The 18,624-nt window shown below is 51.1% G+C and overlaps 2 protein-coding genes across 7 annotated transcripts in view; one reads left to right on the top strand and one right to left on the bottom strand.

The window, feature by feature from the left end:
• The window catches only part of ACSF2 (acyl-CoA synthetase family member 2), a 37,940-nt gene that overhangs the window by 14,108 nt on the left and 5,208 nt on the right, over window positions 1-18,624 (top strand). For all 5 annotated transcript variants that reach the window (XM_090121718.1, XM_031598666.2, XM_090121717.1 and 2 more), the window contains exons 8-10: window positions 1,004-1,152; window positions 1,679-1,770; window positions 2,843-2,919. In XM_090121718.1, the coding sequence (XP_089977844.1) occupies window positions 1,004-1,152; window positions 1,679-1,770; window positions 2,843-2,919 (318 nt within the window). The remainder of the gene's footprint in view (window positions 1-1,003; window positions 1,153-1,678; window positions 1,771-2,842; window positions 2,920-18,624) is intronic.
• On the bottom strand, window positions 4,176-11,772 carry CHAD (chondroadherin). 2 transcript variants are annotated; one of them, XM_090121723.1, is made up of 4 exons: window positions 10,966-11,772; window positions 7,512-7,675; window positions 7,203-7,348; window positions 4,176-5,179 (listed from the first exon to the last, which is right to left on the bottom strand). In XM_090121723.1, the coding sequence occupies exons 1-3, from the start codon at window positions 11,743-11,745 to the stop codon at window positions 7,207-7,209; spliced, it is 1,086 nt and encodes a 361-aa protein (XP_089977849.1). In that variant the 5' UTR covers window positions 11,746-11,772; the 3' UTR covers window positions 4,176-5,179; window positions 7,203-7,206. The 2 variants fall into 2 exon arrangements, with proteins under 2 accessions (XP_089977849.1, XP_089977848.1); XM_090121722.1 differs by having other exon boundaries at window positions 4,176-5,176.

Here is an 18,624-nt window from a genome sequence, read left to right as displayed (position 1 = left end):
TGCTCTCGGTGCTGCTGAGACCAAATGTGCAGGGAGCTGCTGCTTGCTCAGCAGGGCAGGGTGTGCTGCTGTGAAGGATGCTGGCCCACTACAGAGGTGCCTGCTGGGGTGGAACGTAGGGGCTCCTAGGGCTCTGTTCTGCCCAGCAGCTCAGGTTTTGCTTGGCCTTCCTTGTGCCTGCAGATGGAAGCACTGCCCTCGCTTTTCCCACGTGGAGTTTCACTGAAATTGCATTTTAGATTCATGAGAAGCTTTTGTTGTTTTATTTTTTCTAAAAAGTGTTTCTGTAGGGGGAAAATGGTGAAATGAATTGCTTCTCATCTTGGTGAATACTTATTTTGAACAATTACAGAGCTCTAGATGTTAGCTTTGAATTCTATTGAGTGAGGTTTTAATTTCTTTTACATGACTTCATTTCATGTCATGTTTACACTCTCGTTACTCTTTGCAATATAAGATCTTGTTGATGTTTTCTGTTTTTAGTTCCTCTTAGGGATAATGAAAGGCAAATCCTTTTTTTTTGAAGTTGTGAAGTGGTTATTTCTCACACTATGGCTTTGATTAAATAGATGTATATATAATTTAAAAAAAAAAGGATTTTTCAATCAGAGCCTTTGGTGATTTTAAAAACAAAATTAATAGCATGTACCAAATTCTGCATAATACTGCATGCTGAAACAGCACTACCATTCTTCTCTTCTGGTATATTATAACATAACAGTAAGCAATGCCAGTCTAGGAAGTCCAGCAAGGAAAAGACATTGCAAGAATCCAGAATGAAATCTTGATAGGAAAAATGTCCCAGACTAATTGTTATTAAGGGCATAAGAGAAGCATCAGCATAGCTTTTCTATCTAATGGGAAGAAAGGTGAATTTCAGAATTCCAGCCAGTTTCAGAGTTCCAGCCAGAGAATTCTTCTGCTGGGCACTTGGAGGCGCAGCAGTGAGATGAATGGGCTCCCGGATGAGCCCTGCTGCTCACCGTGCCTCCCTTTGCCCCAGGACTACCGCGTTTGCATCCCCGCGCCCCTCTACCACTGCCTGGCGTCGGTGGGAGGCTGCATGGTGTCGGCGCTGCACGGCTCCTCCTGCATCTTCTCAGCCCCCAGCTTCGAGGGGAAGGCGACGCTGGAGGCGGTGTCTCAAGAGAAGTGAGAGTTGGCGAGTTCTCTCTTTGGACGTCAGTGCCCCGTGGCAGTGCTTTCTGCCCTGTCTGCCCTGCCAGGTTGCTGCTCTGCTTCCTTCCCACTACAGAGCGGCAGCTTTGCTGCTCTGTGTACTTACAAAGGCTCTTCAGCAGGCACTCTGCTCTACTTGGGAGCTTGCCACACATTTTTTCCCCCGAGTATAAGGGGATGTTGGGTCACTGTAGGAATTTGTCCATCTTGGTTTGTTATGCCGGTGTGTTTTACACCCAGCCCACATCCATTGCCTCAACATCTATCCCTGGTAGCATTTCCAGGTTGGGCTCCATGTGTAACTTGTTGAAAACAAAGGAGTTACAGTTGTGTATGTGTATATATACATAGACATACGTATATTTACCGTGTACATCTGTATACATGTGCTGATGTGGGGCACATTTGATGTACCCTGAGTGATAGGAGCGGGGTACTGAGGTGTTACTGCACCAGGCTCCAACTCTGCAGCTTTGCCTTTTCTCCCCCCTTCTCGAAGATGCTCCTTCTTACACGGCACGCCAACCATGTTCATAGACATGCTTTCCCAGCCGGACTTTGACTCCTACAACCTTTCGACTCTCCGGGGAGGTAAGTCTGACAACTCAACGGAAAGTGAAAAAGCCCAGTGAAATGGATCTCTGTTTCCCTGCTGGGAGGTTATGTTAAACTTTGTGTACAAATGACTGCTCTGCAGGGAAATGCTGTGTATGTTTGTGTGAGCCGTTAATTTGGTGCTGCATTTTGTTTCCTTGGGATTTCCCTCAAGAATTACGTATATTTAGGGCTCTTCTTTCATCCTAAAGCAATCCAAGGGGGGACTTATCTGCTGCAGGCTGCTGCCGTGGTAGACTGGGAAGCCGGATCATGCTCGGCTCTTATCACGAGCTACCACTGTGTGGCAGCAGACGCTTTGTGCTCTAAGCCGGTGTGGTCAGAGCTGTTCTGTCAGTTCTCTGACCCAAACTTTCCTGCCTGTTTTTAAAGACGCGCGTATGACAACATCTAACATGTGCTGGAGGATTCTCTCTTATCTCAGATGGACTCAGCACAACAGCTGAAGGAGGGATGCCATCTGCCCTTCTGAGGCAATGGCAGCAGAGAGGAGATGGTGCTGGAGCACAAAGAAACACCTAAGCAGATTTATCAGCTCTGTTATGTGAAAAATGATCCTTGTCTCATCTTGTCATGCAGCAAAGCCTACACATTACTTTGCTTTCTCACTCTGTCATTCATCCCAGGGCATATCTGAACAGGTGAGAATGTGACCTGTCCTCCCCCAGAGAGGTGGTCCACTCAGAGCAGGAGGAAAGGTTTTTGTTGTTATGGTGGTGATGATCCATGGGAGTGTTCTGCAAAAATCTGTGCCTCTTTCTGCTCTCAGTCTTTCCTTTTCTGGAACCGTAGCTTGGACAAACTATGTGCTGTAGAGTTTATTTTCCTAGCAAGTGAACTCTGCCAGCCCTTAATTCATTCAGGCAAACTGGTTTTGCTGCAGCCTTTGCTTCTGTATCCATACAAATAGAAAGTATTTTGACAGGAACCAGTGTATCCCAAAGGTCTCGCCAGCATTTCAGTCTGGGTGTGCAGAACCTTCTGAGGCACTCCTCCTATGAATAAACACACAGTTTCTGAGACAGCCATCTTCTCCTTTTTCTTACAGGAATCATTGCAGGTTCCCCTGTTCCCCCTGAGATCATGAGGGTGATTTCAACAAAGATGCACATGCCAGAGATTTTGGTGAGTTGTGGCTGCTGTGCAAAAGCTGCAAGAATTGTTTGTCGTGGCCAAAGCATGAGATGGGGCACCTCTGGGCAGCAGCCGTGCCAGAGCTGCTGTGCTCAGGTGTGGTGGAACGTGGGAGTGAGGCTGGGCTGCGGAGCAGCCGTGCAGTGGGGCTGGGAGGGAGGGGGGAATTCTGCCATCTCTGGGGTGCCTGGGGAGGAGCCTGGTGAGAGACACACTTCATGGAGTATCAGAAGATGAACTTCTGTTGGCACGTTTCAGATTTTGTAAGCCCTTCTGTTTCTTTGCACATGCTGCAAGGATGAATGACTTTGGGAGAGAAGTTTCTGGTGTGTTTTGGTGTGGGGGGGTTGCACGTGCTCATTTTGCTGTGGTTTCTTCCACTGTCTTGGACTGCATGCAGATAGCAAATCCCATGCATGCTGTGTGTCTGAGAGCCTGAACCTGGGAATGGTTCGGTCCGTGCACGTGGCACCAAGCACTGCTCTATCAGAACTACAGCCTGTGCTGGAGCACGTGTTCTTTGACACCATCGCGTTTCCATGCACCCCCATGGCGTGGGGAGGTGGGCCATCAGCCCGCGGGGCGCTGGGACTCCGAGTGCCATTTCATGGGTGGGTCTGAAGATGTGCCGTGTGTCACATATGCCCCACTTCGTGTTTGAGTCAGATTCCACTCTTTCTCAGGTACTGCGCAACATTGAATCTGAGTGGTTTGTGCCTGCGAGGGAATGAGCCAAAAAAGAGCCTTTTTGTTTAACAGAAACAAATTTTACCTCGGTGCCACATTGCTTGCAAATGCCGAGGAAGTGCACCGTTGTGATGGATGAGCACATGAGTCAGGTTAGGCTGCTATTATTGGCAGATCCAGCCCTTGCCAGGACTGGGACGTTTATAGGGATGACTGTGTCTCTGGAAAGGACTGGGAGAGTCCAGGGCATCTGTCCTGAGCCGTCTTAGAGGCGGCCAGAGTTTTTTCCTGGATACGAAGTCCTTCATGAACACCACATGATGCCATTCCCTGGACTCCAATAGGTGACAGACACCTATTTTTATAGTAGGCCTGAGTTTGACTTCACGGGGTATTTCCAGACATGATTACAGCTGCCTGGGACTCGTTAGATGTGTTCCTGCTTTGTAGAAAAAGGGATGATAAGCCCCTCCCCTCACAAGCAGTCATCCTGCCCATAGGATAAAGGGGATTAAGTCTATGTTTGTACCACCAATCTCGTGTTACCTCTGATCCCCAGCCCTCAGACAGACACGGGAGACTTGCTGAATTCATCTTTGCAGCAAGAGCTTTATACAGAAGATGTACATAAGAAAATATACAATTTGATTTCTATATAGGAGACAGAGGAGCTTTCATCCTCTTGAAGGTCATTTACACTCAGTTACAGAGGAATAAATATACATACATTTATATAACTCTTTAGGATTAAAAAACACAGTTAAGTTGCAACTGTGGTATTGTAACAGCCATGACAATAAACCACAGTCATCCTGGTGTCCTGCTGGATCCTCGGAGTACGGGCAGGGCGAGGAGGGGTGCTCCAGCAAGGCAGCGTGCTGCACACCTCCTCCTCTCGGACACGCATACGTCTCGGTAGACCCCACAGGGTGGGAGGGAATCCAGTCTTCAGCTTGCTTCAGTTCCGGGCTTTCCCAGTACTGCTTCACTTCAAGATTTCTGTCTGCCTTAGGGAAGTCGCTGCCTTTTGGAGCTAAGGGCAGCTCTGGCTTAGGGCCACCGGTTCCTGGGCGCTGCTTCACCTGCCATCCTCGGCCCTGGCCTGCAGGGATCCCCTCCGGGGGAAGAAAGAGGACCGCACGGGTTGAGACCAACTTCCCTGATCAAGCAGCTGGGGAAGAACGCTTCTGCCTTCCTACTTGCTTCCACTCTATTGGAAGGGGAGAGACAGAGACAAACTGGTTGATCTGGGACGTGGGTTGCGTTGCCTCTGGGAAAGATGACTGTGCTTTACCGGCAGGATCTGGTTAGCTCTTAGTATGGTCATGCATCGTTTATTTTCTTAAATGCCTCTTTTAAAATATATAGATGTTGGAAAAGATTGAAAAGGTGGATTCCATCCTGCAATCAGCAGAGAAGCGGGGATTCAGAGGAGGCTGGAGGTGTTCAGATATATCAGCTATGTTTCCTGACAGATAGGAGAAGCTTAAGGAAGGACTCGGAAGTCAGTAGTTTTCTGATGGTTGGAGTGACCAGTCACCAGGACAGGCCATACCGGGTCCTGCTGGGGAAGAAGAAAGGAAAAACCCACGTTTAGGGGCATTTTTAAGCACGTCTTTAAACTTGGAGCTTTTGTGCATTTGTTTTTTCTTTTTACACTGTGTGTGAGTGAAGCCTGAAATTGAAACAGAAGAACTGGAATTCAAGAGGCCATCACCAGTTCCCACGATAGAGGAGATGCATCAGTCCCATCTGCAGCCTCTGATGCCAACTTGCTGTGTGGCTCCGGGGCACCTTACCTGAAGTGTTCGTGGCCGGTGAGCGCTTCCTTTGTAAAGGAAGAAACCCGTGGCAGGGAGAGAAGAGCAGCTGGAGGGTTGAAGAGCAGTGAAGCTCCAGAGCAGGCAGATTTTTAGGAACTGCCGGACAGCCTTTCATCTGACACGTGGCTCCTGGACGTGAGAGCCACCGTGTCTCTGAAACCCTGAGAGCTGCTATCTGGGACAGCTGCCCGTCTCTCGAGAGCTGCACAGGGAACTCAGGGGAGCTTTGTACCCCTTAAAATTGTGTCACCTCACTGGAATGGATTTGTGTGCTTGCATTGTGGCTCTTACACCGGAAGATACTGAGCTTTGTCTTCTGCAAGACTGGGGTAAATTGGTTTTTATTTCATTAACGTTTATAAATTTTTGAGAGTGAGTTGGGCCAAAGGTGCAAAAGGAAAACCAGCTATTATTGTCATGGTTTTCTTACTCTTTTCCTAGAGGAGTGAGCTGAAATTGAGTTCAGACAGGGAGAGAAGAGGGTGAAGTATTTAAGTATTGTGGTTTAGAAACCAAAGTTTTTCCGTCTCTGGTCAGAACTTTATCCACCCTGTATGGAATGACTGGTATTTCCATCTCTAATCCATAACGTCTCTGGCACTGCAAGATAAATTATCACTTTAGGAAGGCTCAGAGCTGCTGGCATAATCCCTGACACTTCAGGCATAAATTTATCTTCTCCATCCTGTTATGCATCTCCTTAGGGAACAGGGGCCAAATGGCCGTAAGTGGGCTTTGGACTTTGAGTCCCTTCCCTTAGCACAGGGCACAGCGATGGCTCTTGCTCACACGGTGCATCGCAGGGTCACTGTACTTTACTTAGCAAATAAACAAAGGTCCCTTTCCCAAAAGCTTACACATTTTCAGGTTAATCCAAAGTCTTTTGGAATCCGTACAAGCTCCAGATCTAGTCCTGGGATGAGGAAAAGCAAAACGCTTGGGCTGAGCTGACGACAGCTGTGGCTTTCTCGCTACTCTTTGCTCTGAATTTAGTACACTTAGCAGTTCCCAGCTGTTGGAGGTGTTTGTGTGATTCTGTTTCACAGCTGGTGTTTGGATTGGTAGATGTCAGTAAGCCACTGCTCAGAGGAGAGCCAGCCCTGTCTCCTGAGTCACCCTCTGGCCCAGAGCGCCTTATGCAAAGGATATTTTTGCAAAGATCCTTCCTGTTCTGGGACATTCATTTGAAGGCACCAGCCCTTGTTTTTCTAAATACCTGAGTGTCTCGGATGGGAACGGTAGTTATTGAAAGGCAGGTGCTGGTCTGGGAACTTATGGAAGACATCTATTTTCATATGGAAGGTATGGGCTGGGCGGCCTGGGGCCAGATTCCTCAGCTGTGTCTTGCCCTGCTTTTCAAACCAGACCTGGGAGAGCCTTCACTGGGACGAAAGGAGGAGCATCTCCAGTCGTTTAGAAAAGTAAAGCTGTGTTATTCTACCCCAGGCTGGCAGTGGGCGAAAGCCACCCTTGATTTGACACTGAAGTACACGTTTCACCCCTCCTTGCTGCCCCAGGCCTGTCCTTAGTCTGTGTTTGTTTAAGGGGGTTGACTCCATCCCTACTGCTCCAGGCTCTGCTCTGTGGAGTCCAGCACGGCCAGGGAGAGTCAGCAGCTCTGAGTGGGATATCAGCTACATCTCCGTGTTAATGACATCTGAGACAGCGGTCCCTGCAGCATGAGTGGCACTGGGGTCTGTTGTAGGTCTGTGCAAGAAGTGACTACAATCTACTGCTAGGAACTGGTTCTGCGACCCCGCTTACGTGCTTAATGGCGGCTTCCCTTCCTGGACCTCTTGGTGGGCAGCTTGCAGGTGCGGAGGGCGGGGGTGTCCCTGATGGACTGCCCCCGGTACTGCGCCGGCGTGGAGCACGTGTCCTCCGTGCGGGTGCGATTGGCCTTCAGCCACCTGGGGGGAGAACACAGGAGCTTACAGGAGGCTCAGCTGCAGCTGCGCGCGGACCCGGCGGGCTGAGCATCGCCTTCTGCCATCTCCTCCGCCCCATGTAGGCTGGGGGACCCCGAGGAGACCCCAAGCGATGAGGGGACGGAAGGCGTGCGTGGCCCCGTACTTGCGCAGATGTGCCAGCTGGCAGTTGCAGTGCCAGGCGTTCCTGGAGAGCGTCAGGGTCTCCATCTTGTCAAAGGGGAAGTTGCGGGGCAGCTGGGTCAGCCGGTTGTTCTCGAGGTGTGCGGTCTTCAGAACGGTGACGCCGGCGAACGCGTTGTCTGCAAACTGAACACAGGGGTTTATGCTGAGCAACACAGAGTTAGGGAAGGGGAGAGGTTCTCCTGGGTTCAAAACTTGAGCGTTCCACGAGCACGGAGGCAGTGAGGAACGGGGAGCCCTGGTGGGAGCTGCGGGCTGCTGGGGACGGGCGGCGTGCGGGGTTCTGCCAGCAGCCTCCTACCTGAGCACAACTACAGCCCAGATCCACGTGGGACTGTTTGAAGCTACATTCCTAAGCAAAGCAAAAGCGGGCAGCCCTCTTTATGTTTTGAGCCATACATCTCTGTTCTTAATGAAGGTATTTTCTTATTATCCCTTCCAAGGCTGGACCCTCGCCCAGGGCTGCTGCCTTCCCTGCCGCGGGGCGGCTGAAGGACGCAGTGTTTGTGGCGTCTGAAAGGCCTGTGGGCTTTGGCAGTGCCCGATGGCTCCGAGTGGAAAGTTACACTTGGCATCCGAGCAGTATAGAAATAGAGGCAGGTTTCCAGCACCTCAACCTCCTCTGGTTTTTCTCATTTCCAGTGGGCTGTTTGCAAGGTGTGCTGCGAGATCTGTCTGTTCCTTATTAATGGGTAGGCTTTAAGGGAGAGCTTAAGCTTTGCTGGCTGTGGACTCTGCTTCACAGCCCTCCCCTATCTTTTCCTTCAAGCTTCACCTCTATTTTTTCTCAGCCAATAGTTACTCAGATTGGAAAGTTTCTTTTTGAAAGCAAACCTGTCAACACAAACTGTCTTGGAGGTGATGCAGTAGAGACAGGGCTATCGACAGAGCTTACCCTGGCTGTGACAAGCCATCCCTCCCCCTTTCTCAAAATGGGGAAATTTTCTCAAAACTGCTGAAAAGAGATTCACCAGGTCTGCCAGGACACCCTGCGGGTCAGGACCTGCGCTTCCCTTGGTGTGAGCTCACACGCCGTCACACTGCTGGTGGGACCATCAGGCCGTGCCCAGCCCCTCTGAGCTGACGGAGCTGACAGAGGAAACGCACTATTTTAAGCTGTGAACTTCTGCTATCTTCCAAATTAAGCAACACTGGATAAATTTAGAGCTTCGCTAAGAAACTCCCAGAGTACCGTGGCTGCTGGACAGCCGGCAGTGCTGAGCTGATCTCATAGGTTGTGCTGTGCTGATAGCAGAGCTGCTCAGAGCGACGCAGGCACGCCGTGCAGCAGGGTTAGTTCTGACTGCCCTGGCCGTGTTCTGATTTGGGCAGAGGAACACTGACCGTCTCAGCTGCTCGTTCCTCTCCCAGCCCACGGTAGAGGCAGCATCTGCTGGGAAGAGCTGCTGTGCTTCCTGCCAGAGCGTGCATTTATAACGAAATTGGTGAATTTCCTCTTTTAAAATTGAGAATTACTGTTGTAATTTCTTTTGCAATGAAGAGAGGGTGTACGCAAAGCTTGCAGGTTCTGCACTACTTTATTTTCTGTTGACTCATGCAGTGTGTCCTGGCCCATGTGATATGGCATGCAAGTGGTTGGGGAAAGGGAATTCTGTTGCTCTCGAGTTGCAAAGAAGCCTGAGGGCTCTCCTTGTTCCACTCAGCACCATGTAGGCTGTGATAGCTTCACGTGGAACAGTTTTGCACTTGAACATCTTGAAAGCTTTGCAGACATACAAGAAAAACCTAGGGACAATATTTTTACAGAGAAGGAAGAGCTGCTGTTAAAATGTCAGCAGCATTTAAAGTATTTGGTAGGGATTTCCCAGGTTGTGTGGCTTCTGTGACCAGGTGCGTGCAGGCTGCTTGGGTATGGAGCATGCTGAGGTTCTGGAGAGACAACTCTGAATTTGGGTCATAGGCTAGAAAACTAAAACTTCATGTATCTAGATGCTCCTTTGTTGGAATCAAGGACACTGAATTCTCTGGAGCATCACATTTCTTCAGCACAAGACTCGGAGCCCTGGGGTCCTACAGCTGGTATGACACTTACATTGGAGCTTTTGATTTGTGCATGATGGGAGTCCCCAAAAACTGCGTCTAGGGAAGTGATGTGACCACATGTTGAATGCTTCCCCCAGAGAGGTCAGTAAGTTGGCTTGAAGTGTTGCATTTAGTTACCCCCATCCTGGAGAGGTTGGATCTGAGAGTAGACAAGGGATTAAATACTGACTGGGTGCTATCAAACTGCTTTGGCTACTGTCAGTCTCCACCTGGGCACGCTGTGACTCCAGCTTCTGAATTTTCTTTATTCCCTGTGGAAACTCTGGTGTGGTCTGCTTCTGGTAGCTTTAGCAGCTTTGTTCTTTTACAGGTAGGTGATACCATTTGAGTTGCTTTTTGTTACTAAGAAATTCCATGTTTCATCACATCTTCCTGCACATAGTGGATGCTGCTCTGCTTTGAAGTGCTGTCCTGCCTTACCTGGATGCACTTTGTTTTTGGGCTTCCTGGCAATGCGTTGTGCCAGGGAGAACTGTCCTTCCCTGCAGAAGATGCCCCCTTTCCAGCCATGTAAAATCATGTGCATCTCGGATGTCAGGCTGCCATAGGGTGCTGCTCTTCTTGCACTGTGCTCGTTTGTGTTCTCGCACTTCTACCTGGCGTTCCAGAGGTCCTAATGTGAGTTACTCCCTGAGTGTGATGCTTCTGCCTATGGATGCTTTCTCACAGAAAAAGAAGGAGGTTGTTTTTCCAGGACATATGAATATTCCTTCTCCACTCTGGTGGGAACAGACCCCCTTTGTAAGATGCTGCAAGAGTTGCTTTTGAGAGAGCATCAATAAACAAACCTTTCTTTATAATGTGTAAAGTTTGAAGGCATGGTGGAGAGGTGAAGGTGAAGGTTCACATGTCTACCTGTCTGCGAGGCATGAGCGAGAAACTGCTTTTGATCTTTGGAATCTCCTCCTTCCAGACAACAGCAGGCACTCAGGCTGAGCAAAGGAGGCAGAGCAGTTCAGCTCTTCAATCCCTTGTGTACGGGGCAGATGCCCTGTGTCTGGGATGATGGAAGGTTGCTGCCTGTCCTGGACCACCCCAAATGCTTTCTCAGTGACCGGTGTGACCTCCAGCTCTGGAGCACTGCCTTTCCAATGAGCTTGACCAGCCCCGGATAATTTGGCTTTGCATAAAGCAGCCCACCAAAAGGGTGGAGCACAGCTCTCATCCCTTGCTTGGGCTATGTATGCTTTTTCTGCAGCTGGCAGGTGCCTCTCTTCATGCAGAAACTGCAGGCCTGCATCCCCCCTCTCTGCAAACTGCAGGAGAGGTGATGAATTGGCAGCTTTGCAAAGGAGAAGAGAATTGAGCCCTGTGTTTCATATACAGGGGAAAGGCAAAGAGAAAGGACTCACCTTTTTCAGTTTCATGTTGTCCAGGTGGAGAGTCTGCATGTAACGCCCAAAGGACTGGAAAGCATTGTCTGGAATCACCTCAATTGGGTTGTGGGAAAGCTTCAGTTCCTCCAGCACTCTCAGCTTACTCATTGCACTCACAGGATAGCTGCTCAGCTGGTTCTTGTCCAGGTGGAGGACAGCGAGATTTTCAACATCCTCCAGGGTCCCGGGCAGGAGGTTGGTGAGGGAGTTGTCAGAGAGGAAGAGCCAGCGCAGGTCCTTAGCACCACTGAAGACCCCTGCTTTCAGCTCCCGGATTTTATTGCTGCCTAGGTGCAGGATGAAGAGATTGACGAGAGGGGAAAGGATCCCTTTGGATAAGTCTGGGATCTTATTCTGGTCCAGGTACAGGTAGGTGAGCTCAGAGAGGTCATCGAAGGCTCCTGGCTTTATGACACTGATCTGGTTGTCAGTGAGGTAGAGGTAGACCAGGTTCTTGAGCCCTCTGAAGGCTCCGGTTGAGATCTCCTTGATCCGTGAGCTCTGCAGATGGAGGGACACCAGCTTTTTCATGTCCCGGAAGCCGTTGGTCGGCAGAACGGGGAAATTGTTCTTCTGCAGGTTGAGAAGCCGTGTTTGCTCAGGCACCTTGGGGATCTTCTTCAACCCAGCGTTGTCGCAGATGACGTGCTGCAGGTCCCCGCCGTGGCAGTGGCAGCTCGGGGGACACGCTTGCACGACGGAGGTGAGACAGGCCAGTAGGCTGAGGACACTGAGGAGGCAGCCTGACCGATTCATGGTCAGATCTGGAATCGGTGTGGTGGGAAGAGAAGAAGCAGGAGGAGGAGGGAGATGGGTAAGAGAGAGAGAGTAACTGGGTTTGCAGCATGCTGAACACAGCCCTATTTATAATGTTATTAAAAAGCAAAATCCCTTCCCACAAACCGCAGGCAGCAGCCAGTTGGAAGCAAGTGGCTTTGGGAACTTACTGTGAGCTTAACCCCTTGGCACCAGGCAGAGGAACGTCCTCAGTCCTGCCGGGCTCCACTGCAGAAGTGCCTCACAAAGGTAGTTTTCCTCTCTGCAATGGGGGGGCAAATGGTCAAGAGGAACAAATGCAAACCTGCTCCGTGAGAAATCTCTGATCCCTGCTGAGCCGTGCAGGGCCCAGGCTTACTAGTGAGAGGAAAAGCAACCTCTTTTGCTTGAATGGAAGCCTTAGGATGGCACAGCAAGGAGCACCCGTGCCCTTCAAACCAGCTTGCACTAAAGCCCAGCTCCTGGGCTGCGTGTTGGCCTGGGCCGTTGTGGGGAGATGCACCTTTTGCTGCTGCGGCAGAGGAAAGGCTCTGGAGGATCTTGTCTTGTTGATTTCAAAGGAGTTTGCTTGAGAAGGGACGGGAGGAGGTGTGAGAGCCATGGTGTCATGCCGATGGTCAGTTGCACTGTAGTTGCTTTTGCAGTGCAAGATTTTAGTTGAAGACTTTCGGATCTAGATGGCACCTAGGAATTGGCCAAGAAAGGGGAGCAAAGACGTTGGTGATTTCTGCTGCATCTTCTCTACGGAGGTGGAGTGTGGCAGATCCAGGGCTGGTCACGGTCAGGAGATCTACGTGTGAAGGGAATTCTCAGCATGTGGCACTGAGGAGCAGAGGCCACTGCCTTCCTTTGGGGGATGGAGCAATGGCAGAGACTGCAGAGCAGTGGTGAGGCACAGACTGGTGGGTGTGATACTAAGAGGAGAAGTGCTTGGTGGTGGTTCTTACTGCATGCCTGGCTCAGGTGAGGTGGATGGCAATGCCTGAGGCTGTTGGGCTGAAGCTGGACAGGGGAAGACAGGGGCATTGGAAAGGAGATGGCGAAGCTGCAGAGCAAGGAAGTAACTGCTGGAGCGGGGCTGCGCTGTGCTGGTGCTTGTTTTGCAGCAGCAGCTGCAGGGAGTTGCGTCGTGGAAGTGTCAGCAGTGCACAGGATGTCCCTTGCAGATAAAGCAAAGCAGTTAAAAGCCCCAGTGCCTGCGGTGGGGAGTGAGAAAGGAGAGATCCAGGAGTTGCGGGGTGGGGTTTGGATGTGGAACATTTTGAACTGATTTCCAGCCAGTTCCTGGCTGTAGCAAACAGCTGAGAGCCGAGCACATAACTGTGAGCTTGTTGAGATTTCTGCTGCTGAAGCTGGATACAGAGCCCCAGTGGAGCTTTTGCAGAGGCGAGACAGTCTCAAGAAAGGGAGGAAATCCAAGGGCTGACTTAGGACACAGACTGGCTTATTCACAGAGATTTCTGGGTTTTTCCATTGTTGCAATGAGGAATTAGCCAGCACCACTGAGCATGCTCCAGACTGTGTTATGCAAACGGCCTGGCAGCCTCGGCTCCAAGCAGCAGCTGTCAGTTTAAATGGTGCTTTCAGTTCATGACTTATTTGGGGGCAGAGAGGGGGCTTCTGGGGTGTGAATGTAGGTTCTGATGAGCTGTGAGGCAGATGGGATTGGCTACACAATGATGTCATGTGGGACTCGGTGCAAAGCAGGCCATGTCACTCTTCCAATATTTGTCTGTCTTGACGTGCAACGCCCTGCTGTAGAGCAGCTGGGGCCTCACCACCACTGCAGCATGAAGTCATTCCTCCCGCCTCCCCCCAGAGATGCCCTGCTGTAGGACCGCCGGGCTCATGCTGGAAATGAAGGTGAGAGGTGTTTTTGTTTGTGTCACTGCTACAGTTGGCACAAAGCGCACGCTCTGGTCACTGGAGCATCTCTTGTGTCAGAATCTGAGACAGGAAAAGAAGGGGTGCCCTCAGGAACCCTCAGACCTCCATGTGAGTGGAAAAAGAAAAGAAAAACACAAAAAATCCTCTAAAACATCATCGTCTTCTTTCCACTGACTGATTTTTCTCTGAATGGATTCAACTGCCTTAGTCTTAACCTGAACCCATTTGTTCAGCAGCTCCTGAAAGTTGTGCACCAGCATTACTGTACAAGAGCAACCGATGGGTGTGCTTTAAAAGTCAGCCTGTTTCTGTTGGATGCTGGAGCTGGGTGGTGTGTCTGTGCTTCCCTCCCGAGTGCAGCTAATGTTTGATACTTGGTTTTCCCATCTTCTCACAAAAGAAATGTTGGCCAACACTGTACCACTTCTGCAGAGAGCTCTGCTAACCTGAGTCAGACTGGTCCTAAAAGGTGTGAGGTCTTTGCAAACTCCGCCCATGACTGCATCCTACCCGTGTGTATCTCTGGAACAAGACCCCTTGCAGAGGTTAGGCTGTACAAACCTCAAGCCATCCTCTATTCTTTTTTCCTCTGAGAACAAATTCCACTTTCTTCTCTGTTTGCTGGCTGAGACCGTGGATTTCTGGGGCCAGGGAATTTCTCCCTGCACAGATAAGGGTGCAATGGCCAGAGAGGTCAGGCCCAAGCTTGGGTAAGACCTGTATTGTCCTTGTGAAGGTGCCATGATGCAGCTGCCCCCGCGCTGTGCTGGTGCAGGGTGGGGAAATGCAGCGAGGCTCCCTGCCAGCCTTGCTGGTGCAGCAGAGCTTTGGTGGATGCTGTGCTACGCTGCGTCCTGCTGTGGGGTGGCAGCAGGGCAGGGCTGCCAGGGAAAAGGTGTCTGCTTCCCGGCTCCATTTCTCCAGGCACAAATGTGGAATAAAAGGAAGTTCTTTCCCCTAATGGTTTTGATTTCCATGCCTCGGTGAGCACATTCCTGTGGCGGGAGCCGACTGGCATCTGCTGCGCCTGGCATCTGGCCTGGCTGCCAGAGGGGCCTCTGGGCTCCGAGCTGCTGGAGTTTTGAGCTGCTGGAGTTTTGAGCTGCTTGCTGACAGCCTCTGGCCTGCCCACGCTGGGCTTTGCAGCCCAGGGATGACTAAGGCTGGCCAGCGAGCGTACAGTGATCCTCAAAAGCTCAGCCAGGCCCTGCTCGTGGCTCGCGGGTGGCTCGGAGTGCAGTGCTGACAATGGCAGCAGTGTGGGTGTTCCTGCTGCAGGGCAGGATGCCGCAGGGCTGGGGAGCATCCAGCCCCGAACCCACAGCTCCGCAGGGACCCGCGCTGCTGGGACGGGGCGGAGGAGGTGGGATTCTTCTGCCGTCCTCTCTTTCTTAATTAATTAACAGTTAGCAAACATTCCCCGTGCCTGGTAGCTCGAGCCGCTGGCCTCCCCTCCTCTCCTTCTTGGAGGCGTTGTGGGCAGAGCAAATAAATACAGGTTTTGAAACTGTATAAATATAGATTTGGGGTGTTGCAGGTCAGAACTGTTTTGATACAACATTGGAGATGGTCTTTTCCATGTGTAATCTTTATTTTTGTTGGTATTAACAATTCTGATGTACTGCTATAAGTATACCGCTCCATGTGGTACAGAAAATATTCTGTTGCTTCCTAAAGCCTGACTCTGCAGCTCTGAAGGGGATCCAGATCTAGTTTTGTACATGAGTGCAGATCAACAATTGTCCTCTTGGGCTCCAGGCTCCCTTTCTGGCTGGAAAAGGGGCTCAGACAGCGTGGGGAGGTGCCCTGGGGACATTGACATTTACAACTGAGCTTCTGTCTCTCCCTGGCACTGGGTGCTGGTGGGAGGAGGTGCAGGTGATGCTCTGCGACGTTCCCTGGTGTGGAGCAGTGTCTGAAGAGCCAGGTGGATGGGCAACAGATGGGGTGCAGGTGCTCCGTCTCCAGGCAGTCCCAGAGAAATCCCTGCCTTTCAGCAGTGTGCAGGTAACCCATCAGTCGCAGTGGCATTTGGCGCTGAGTTCAGACCTGACTTACTGCTTTTATTTTATGTGCTCGAAGGATACTTTTTGCTGAGGACGAGGACCTGGCCTGTTTGTAGAGCTGGATGAGGTGGTGGTGGGTGCACCTCCTTCCATCTGATGGTTTTCTTCCACTGTAGCGTGGCCTCCACCCATTGATACACAGCCAGTTTGGCTCCAGTTGATGTCCACCCCCTCTCCCATCCACCCTTCCCTTCTCTCTGATCCCAGTGACTGCTGCATGATGCTCTTGGCTTCTTCCATGTAACTCACCCTGCCCTCACCGCTGCCCCGGCCATGCCGTGTGCACCCTGCAAGCCTGAAGCCCCCGGGTGGTTCAGTGAGCTGGCAGGTAGGTTGCTTCAAAGCTGCAAAGCTATGGGAGCGTGCTGTGAGAACATGTAAAATGATGACTTTGTATATGGAATGAAAGCAATGAGATCCCAGACTGCCAGCCATGTCCCCAGTGCGGGCTGAGCTCCCTGGGGCTGTGTGGATGTTGCCTCTGCACCTAGCATTTTGGACAGTCTCCTTCTCTCACAGCTTTGAGCATTTGGATTCCCCCAGCCCAGCATTCTTCCTCCTTTGCAGGGCCTCTGTCTCTGTGTGGTCCCTCTCTCCTTTTCCTTTTAGTTCCACTTTTCCTAAATGCATCGGCACCCCAGCACAAGGGGTGGAGTTAATTACACTGCAAAGACCTTTCATCAGGCTGTCAGTAAAACACCAACTGTGCCCACCATTGCTGTTGCCACTGGGCAGTGTTTCTGAAATGCTGGCAGGGCCAGGGAAATATTTGCAAGCCCTGAGATTTCATATGAGCCTGGAAAGGAGAGAGGCAGGTTTAACCCCAGTGGTGAGGAGCAGCTCATACAGCAGTGGCAGTTTTCAGTGGCCACCTTCTGGCCCAGGCAAACTGGGTTGCCATTTTTGCATTGGTCTCCTCCTGAGGCAAAGCCATTGCGTGCAACAACACAAAGCCAGTGCTTTGGGCACCTGATATTTTTGGGATCTTTTAAAGCTCCATCCAAACTGGGAATATTTGGCAGTTCTTCGTGTGGGGAGAAATGCCAGTGGGGTGGCCACCCTTGGAGGTTTGTCCTGTAAAACCTGCTTGTTTGTGTCCTGGCGTTTTGACACAAAGATGGTACTGTTGCTGTGGTAGGAAATGAAATCTCGTGTGACACAGGCTGGATGGGATCAGGAGCTGTTTTTGCAGCGGCAGAGTTGACCTGGAGGTTCAGGAATATTCCAATGCAACTTGTGGTAGTGGGACAGCTCTAAAGCAATGAGACACGTGGCCCAGAGGATGGGAGAACTCGGGGATGGTGGTGGTGAGCATCTGCATGAGGAAAGATAGTTGCTCGGTTAAGGACAGTTTGCATCTGGCTGCTAAGGAATGGGCTTTGGTGGGGCTATGTGAGACAAAACACTCAGCGTGGGTTTGGGGTAATGAGATCCATCCGCATGTTACAGTGGGCAGGGTTCAAAGAGCTGCTCAGAGTCCCTCAGCACATCTCTTGGGTCGTCAGGCTGCTTTCTGGTGTTCATTATGCCTCTTTGAAGTCTGAAAATCCCTATTATTTCACGGTCAATTTGCTTCTCTTTTCTGAGGCCAGTATTGTCTTCAGCGAAGCTGTTTCTGTACACTTTAGTTCGGCGGTTCCAGCCCTGGCATCGTCCTCCAGTGTGGCACAACCAGAGGGTGCTGATGAGGAGCGTGAAGCTCTGCGAGGCCCTTCTCAGCCCTCCAGGCCCACCCAGCGTAACCCGGTACCCAGCGCTGCTGTCAGCCTTCTCCCTGCAGCCTTTCACAGCCGGACGGAGGGAAGGGCTGCTTTTATTGCCTTTGGGCGCTCGGGGAACCCGACGAGCACGGAGCTGACGAGCCTTGCTCCAAGTGATGCAGCACATAAGGTGTGGTTGGGAAAAACCCGGGGTCCTCAGTGCCCCTGCTGTACCCACCACATCAGCCTGCTTCCCAAATGTTTACTGAGGAGACTGGACTCCGATTGTTTTTATTTTTAATTTCTAGACTCTGCCTTCTTCAGCCTGTTTTGCCGATTCCGCAGTGGCTGCTGTTCAAACAGCGCTAGCAGGAAATGTTTTTGAAATGTGCTTTAAAAAACACAGTTCTGTTAAGATGTTCTTTTTATTCCCAGTTTAGACAGGCTCAGGATTCACAAAGAATGAGTCTCTTGTCAGTAGCAACAAGCTCGGCAGCAGCTGGTCCTGAGGCTGTCCTTGTCGCTGCTGAAGGCAGGGCTGCCGGGCGCTGGGGGTCATTGCAGCCCTCGCAGTGAAAGAAGGCTTTAAAGTCGATTATATTCCGTACTTTCATGGCTCCTCTCAGAGCCAAGCGTCCGAGCTGGGCTCCCTGCCACCTTTAAAGCTTTGCTTTGACACTAGATATAGCTCCAGTGGAAATTATGGATCTGATGCAGAAATTATTGGGTGAGGTTTTCTGGACTGAAATGTACAGAATGACAAGGCTGGATTAGCGTAAGTGTCCCGCTGGGCCTTGAGAACTACGAATCTTCGTGGATATCTCTGAACTTAACATCAGTTCTGTGGAAGTGTGGTTTCATCTCGTGCTGGAGTTGAGCAGAGGAGCCCTTGGAGGAAATGCCACGCGTCGGGTGAGGGGAGGACAGCACAGCCTCTGCGAGGGCATGCTGCAGCTCTGCTGACACCCAGGCGTGCAGATGAGGAAAACACTACTCAGACAGAAACGGTGTCTGAAGAGAGAAAAAGCAGAAGTAAGCAGAAGTACAGAGCAGGGAAAGGCAGCGGGCAGGGGGCTGAGCTGGGGCTCTGAGCCGTGCTGCCCCTTGGGCCGGCTCAGGAAGCCGGGGTTTCCTTGGGTCTGTTTGGGCGCGGGGCTCCCGGCGGCACCAGCTGTGCCTCCTCTGGTCCTGAGGGTGTGAGAGCA

The sequence above is a fragment of the Phasianus colchicus genome, chromosome 20 (assembly GCF_987193195.1).
Source record: "Phasianus colchicus chromosome 20, bPhaCol1.hap1.1, whole genome shotgun sequence".
NCBI classification, from domain to species: domain Eukaryota; kingdom Metazoa; phylum Chordata; class Aves; order Galliformes; family Phasianidae; genus Phasianus; species Phasianus colchicus.
Note: the sequence above shows the minus strand (reverse complement) of the source record. Positions and strands in the feature narration are given on the sequence as shown.